Below are 6,000 nucleotides of genomic sequence, written 5' to 3' on the forward strand. Positions count from 1 at the left end.
CCCTTGGCATTTTTTTGTGTTATGCTACCTCACAACCTGGAATTTCACCTTTTTTTGGGGGGATAATATTTATTCACTTATATAGTGCTATTAATTCCACAGCGCTTTACATACATCAGGAACACTGTCCCCATTGGGGCTCACAATCTAAATTCCCTATCACTATGTCTTTGGAGTGTGGGAGGAAACCCACGCAAACACAGGGAAAACATACAAACTCCTTGCAGATGGTGTCCTTGGTGGGATTTGATCCCAGGACTCCAGTGCTGTAAAGGCTCAGTCACACACACACACACACACACACACACAACGACTTACCAGCGATCCCGAAAACGATGTGACCTGATAGGGATCGCTGGTAAGTCGCTGGGAGGTCGCAGGTGAGATGTCACACAGTCAGACCTTACCAACGATGCAGAACAATACAAGTCACAGTAGCGACCTGTATAACGATCTCGGCGGTCACTGTGACCCTGTCACACAGCATCAAACACAGCGATGCGTCCTGCCCAGCAGGACATCGCCTTTGAAGAAAATGGCCTGGACCATTCAGCAACGACTAGAGATCTCACAGCAGGGGCCTGATCACTGGTAAGTGTCACACATAACGAGATCGCTAACGGGATCGCTACTGCGTCACGGAAACTGACTCACCTGCAATCTCGTTATGTGTGACTTAAGACCGCAGTACTAACCACTGAGCCACCCATGCATCAGTTCAAGTAAAGAACATGTCTACAACTAAACATTTGGTTTTTCTTTTAATTGTTTAGGACAAGATTACTTTAAACTTGTGTGCATAACTTATTCACCCCCCCTCCTTAAAGTCAATACATTATAGAGCCTCCTTTTGTGTCAATTACAGATGAAAGTCGCTTTGGATAAGTCTGAGCTTTCCATATCTTGCCTCTGGGATTCCTCAAGGCTAAACTGCTCCAGCAAGCTGTTTACCAGAGGTAATCTTCAAGTCTGACCACAGATTCTCAATTAGATTAAAGTCTGGGCTGTGCCTCGGCCACTCCAATACATTTAGGCTATGTGCGCACGTGTGCGCTCTGCACCGCACCGAAAAGGTGCGCTTCAGAGCGCAGCTGAAAAGCTGCGTTCTGAAGCGCATGGTGCCGGCGAGAACTTACGCTCTGCCTGCAGCTCCTGCCATACACAGAGCAGGGGCTGCCGGCAAAGCGCACAGAAGAAGTGACATGTCCCTTCTTAGAACGCAGCGATTCGGGCAGCAGCCGAAGCGCTGCGTTCTAATATGCCACGTGCGCATGGCCCCTGCACAATCTCCATAGATCGTGCAGGGGACGCAGGCAGTTACGCTGCGCTACAAAGCGCAGCATACCTGCATGTAATACGCACACGTGCGCACATAGCCTTACACATTTAGCAGTAGCTTTGGGTCATTGTCGTATTGGAAGGTGAACCTCTGGCCCATTCACAAATCACTGAGAAACAGGTTTTGCTCAATAATATCCCTATAATAATATTCGCACCATCCAGTTTCCACTCTACTTGGACCATTTTCCCTGTCCCTGCTGCTGAAAAACATACCCAGATCATGATGCTGCCGCCACCACCACGTTTCACTGTAGGGATGGTGTTCCTGGGGGTGATTAGCTGTGGTGGTTTAGAACTCAACCCTGACTTGTTCTTCTCCACAATTTTGGTGTTTGGATATCCCCTTGGTCTTCATGGCATTGTTTGGTTAGTGATGCCTCTTAATGGTGTTGCAGCCTTTCAGACAAAGTGTATATACTGACAGATCATGGGACAAATATTACAGAGGTGGATTTCTTTTCACCAAGCATAGCACGTATGAAGGCAATTGCTTGCACCAGAAATTTTTTAGGGGTTTTTTTTAGCAAAAAGACATGTGTACATAGCAGTTTTTTATTTTATCCCATAAATTTAACTTTTGCCTTTCTTTTTCTCACTTCCCCAACTTAGACTATTTAGTGCTGATGCACCCCACACAGATCAGATGACAAAAATATTCAAGCACAGGCTGTAAGGTAACAAAATAGGTAAAAAGCTGAGGAGAGGGGGGTGAATACTTTTGCAATACAATTTATATAATGAATGCAGAAGTCAGTACATAAGGAATACAGAGATCCCATTTAGGGGTGCACAAGGTATTTTATCTCCTAGGAAGGGTGTATTAAATATAGTTAGATCCCATATAGGAGTGCTGCTGAGGTCCTGTATGTGAGGTGTCTCTCCTGTAGTGAGTGCTGCTGAGGTCCTGTATGGGGGGTCTCTCCTGTAGTGAGTGCTGAGGTCCTGTATGTGGGGTGTCTCTCCTGTAGTGAGTGCTGAGGTCCTGTATGGGGGGTGTCTCTCCTGTAGTGAGTGCTGAGGTCCTGTATGGGGGGTGTCTCTCCTGTAGTGAGTGCTGAGGTCCTGTATGTGGGGGTCTCTCCTGTAGTGAGTGCTGAGGTCCTGTATGTGGGGTGTCTCTCGTAGTGAGTGCTGAGGTCCTGTATGTGAGGTGTCTCTCCTGTAGTGAGTGCTGAGGTCCTGTATGTGAGGTGTCTCTCCTGTAGTGAGTGCTGAGGTCCTGTATGTGAGGTGTCTCTCCTGTAGTGAGTGCTGAGGTCCTGTATGGGGGTCTCTCCTGTAGTGAGTGCTGAGGTCCTGTATGGGGGGTCTCTCCTGTAGTGAGTGCTGAGGTCCTGTATGTGAGGTGTCTCTCCTGTAGTGAGTGCTGAGGTCCTGTATGGGGGTCTCTCCTGTAGTGAGTGCTGAGGTCCTGTATGGGGGTCTCTCCTGTAGTGAGTGCTGAGGTCCTGTATGTGAGGTGTCTCTCCTGTAGTGAGTGCTGAGGTCCTGTATGGGGGTCTCTCCTCTAGTGAGTGCTGAGGTCCTGTATGGGGGTCTCTCCTGTAGTGAGTGCTGAGGTCCTGTATGGGGGTCTCTCCTGTAGTGAGTGCTGAGGTCCTGTATGGGGGGTCTCTCCTGTAGTGAGTGCTGAGGTCCTGTATGGGGGGTCTCTCCTGTAGTGAGTGCTGAGGTCCTGTATGTGAGGTGTCTCTCCTGTAGTGAGTGCTGAGGTCCTGTATGGGGGTCTCTCCTGTAGTGAGTGCTGAGGTCCTGTATGGGGGTCTCTCCTGTAGTGAGTGCTGAGGTCCTGTATGGGTGTCTCTCCTGTAGTGAGTGCTGAGGTCCTGTATGTGAGGTGTCTCTCCTGTAGTGAGTGCTGAGGTCCTGTATGTGGGGTGTCTCTCCTGTAGTGAGTGCTGCTGAGGTCCTGTATGTGGGGGTCTCTCCTGTAGTGAGTGCTGAGGTCCTGTATGTGGGGGTCTCTCCTGTAGTGAGTACTGAGGTCCTGTATGTGGGGGTCTCTCCTGTAGTGAGTACTGAGGTCCTGTATGTGGGGTGTCTCTCCTGTAGTGAGTGCTGAGGTCCTGTATGGGGGTCTCTCCTGTAGTGAGTGCTGAGGTCCTGTATGGGGGGTCTCTCCTGTAGTGAGTGCTGAGGTCCTGTATGTGGGGTGTCTCTCCTGTAGTGAGTGCTGCTGAGGTCCTGTATGTGGGGGTCTCTCCTGTAGTGAGTGCTGAGGTCCTGTATGTGGGGGGTCTCTCCTGTAGTGAGTACTGAGGTCCTGTATGTGGGGTGTCTCTCCTGTAGTGAGTGCTGAGGTCCTGTATGTGGGGGTCTCTCCTGTAGTGAGTGCTGAGGTCCTGTATGTGGGGTGTCTCTCCTGTAGTGAGGGCTGAGGTCCTGTATGTGAGGTGTCTCTCCTGTAGTGAGTGCTGAGGTCCTGTATGGGGGTCTCTCCTGTAGTGAGTGCTGAGGTCCTGTATGGGGGTCTCTCCTGTAGTGAGTGCTGAGGTCCTGTATGTGGGGGTCTCTCCTGTAGTGAGTACTGAGGTCCTGTATGTGGGGTGTCTCTCCTGTAGTGAGTGCTGAGGTCCTGTATGGGGGTCTCTCCTGTAGTGAGTGCTGAGGTCCTGTATGTGGGGGTCTCTCCTGTAGTGAGTGCTGAGGTCCTGTATGGGTGTCTCTCCTGTAGTGAGTACTGAGGTCCTGTATGTGGGGGTCTCTCCTGTAGTGAGTGCTGAGGTCCTGTATGGGGGTCTCTCCTGTAGTGAGTGCTGAGGTCCTGTATGGGGGGTCTCTCCTGTAGTGAGTGCTGAGGTCCTGTATGGGGGGTCTCTCCTGTAGTGAGTGCTGAGGTCCTGTATGTGAGGTGTCTCTCCTGTAGTGAGTGCTGAGGTCCTGTATGGGGGTCTCTCCTGTAGTGAGTGCTGAGGTCCTGTATGGGGGTCTCTCCTGTAGTGAGTGCTGAGGTCCTGTATGGGTGTCTCTCCTGTAGTGAGTGCTGAGGTCCTGTATGTGAGGTGTCTCTCCTGTAGTGAGTGCTGAGGTCCTGTATGTGAGGTGTCTCTCCTGTAGTGAGTGCTGAGGTCCTGTATGTGGGGTGTCTCTCCTGTAGTGAGGGCTGAGGTCCTGTATGAGAGGTGTCTCTCCTGTAGTGAGTGCTGAGGTCCTGTATGTGGGGGTCTCTCCTGTAGTGAGTACTGAGGTCCTGTATGTGGGGGTCTCTCCTGTAGTGAGTACTGAGGTCCTGTATGTGGGGTGTCTCTCCTGTAGTGAGTGCTGAGGTCCTGTATGGGGGTCTCTCCTGTAGTGAGTGCTGAGGTCCTGTATGGGGGGGTCTCTCCTGTAGTGAGTGCTGAGGTCCTGTATGGGGGGTCTCTCCTGTAGTGAGTGCTGAGGTCCTGTATGTGGGGTGTCTCTCCTGTAGTGAGTGCTGCTGAGGTCCTGTATGTGGGGGTCTCTCCTGTAGTGAGTGCTGAGGTCCTGTATGTGGGGGTCTCTCCTGTAGTGAGTACTGAGGTCCTGTATGGGGGGTCTCTCCTGTAGTGAGTGCTGAGGTCCTGTATGGGGGTCTCTTCTGTAGTGAGTGCTGAGGTCCTGTATGTGAGGTGTCTCTCCTGTAGTGAGTGCTGAGGTCCTGTATGTGGGGTGTCTCTCCTGTAGTGAGTGCTGAGGTCCTGTATGGGGGTCTCTCCTGTAGTGAGTGCTGAGGTCCTGTATGGGGGTCTCTCCTGTAGTGAGTGCTGAGGTCCTGTATGTGGGGTGTCTCTCCTGTAGTGAGTGCTGAGGTCCTGTATGGGGGTCTCTCCTGTAGTGAGTGCTGAGGTCCTGTATGTGGGGGTCTCTCCTGTAGTGAGTGCTGAGGTCCTGTATGGGGGTCTCTCCTGTAGTGAGTGCTGAGGTCGGGAGTCCCGGGTGGATGAGTCACGCACTCGGGATGCCGGGGCTCGGGCTGTATTGTATGCTGAAGTTTCCCGTTACCTTGTAACATTGTCTCCAGCTTCTTCCTATCCACTCGGAACCTCTCCTCTCCCCACTCCGGGTCGTGGGGGGCGGGAGAGTCGTCCTCGGAGCCGGGGAGCGGGGAGTCGGTGCTTCTCTCGCTGTTGGAGCCCGGGTCTGACTGGGTCATGTATCCGCTCAGGGGGTCGCACTGAGCAGCCATCGTAGCGCAGGAGTAGCGAGCGCAGGAGCCCGGACCGCTATGTGCAGGAGCCCGGACCGCTATGTGCAGGAGCCCGGACCGCTATGTGCAGGAGCCCGGACCGCTATGTGCAGGAGCCCGGACCGCTATGTGCAGGAGCCCGGACCGCTATGTGCAGGAGCCCGGACCGCTATGTGCAGGAGCCCGGACCGCTATGTGCAGGAGCCCGGACCGCTATGTGCAGGAGCCCGGACCGCTATGTGCAGGAGCCCGGACCGCTATGTGCAGGAGCCCGGACCGCTATGTGCAGGAGCCCGGACCGCTATGTGCAGGAGCCCGGACCGCTATGTGCAGGAGCCCGGACCGCTATGTGCAGGAGCCCGGACCGCTATGTGCAGGAGCCCGGACCGCTATGTGCAGGACGGAGCAGACTGAGCCGAGTGCGCCGCGCTCCGCCGCTCACAACAACTACACAACTTCCACAGGGAGCTCTGCTGACGTCACCGCACACTGCACGAGCGGGAGCGTACATG

The 6,000-nt window shown here is 53.3% G+C and overlaps 1 protein-coding gene across 4 annotated transcripts in view; it reads right to left on the minus strand.

Annotated features, from left to right (window-relative positions):
* Window positions 1–5,613, minus strand: part of BICC1 (BicC family RNA binding protein 1) — a 332,599-nt gene extending 326,986 nt beyond the window's left edge. For all 4 annotated transcript variants that reach the window (XR_012754223.1, XM_075348710.1, XM_075348708.1 and 1 more), the window contains exon 1: window positions 5,305–5,613. Coding sequence is in view for 3 of the 4 variants with exons in the window: in XM_075348710.1 (XP_075204825.1) it covers window positions 5,305–5,488 (184 nt within the window). In the remaining variant the exon portion in view is untranslated. The remainder of the gene's footprint in view (window positions 1–5,304) is intronic.
* Window positions 5,614–6,000: the final 387 nt, after the last annotated feature.

The sequence above is a fragment of the Anomaloglossus baeobatrachus genome, chromosome 5, assembly GCF_048569485.1.
Source record: "Anomaloglossus baeobatrachus isolate aAnoBae1 chromosome 5, aAnoBae1.hap1, whole genome shotgun sequence".
NCBI lineage: Eukaryota > Metazoa > Chordata > Amphibia > Anura > Aromobatidae > Anomaloglossus > Anomaloglossus baeobatrachus.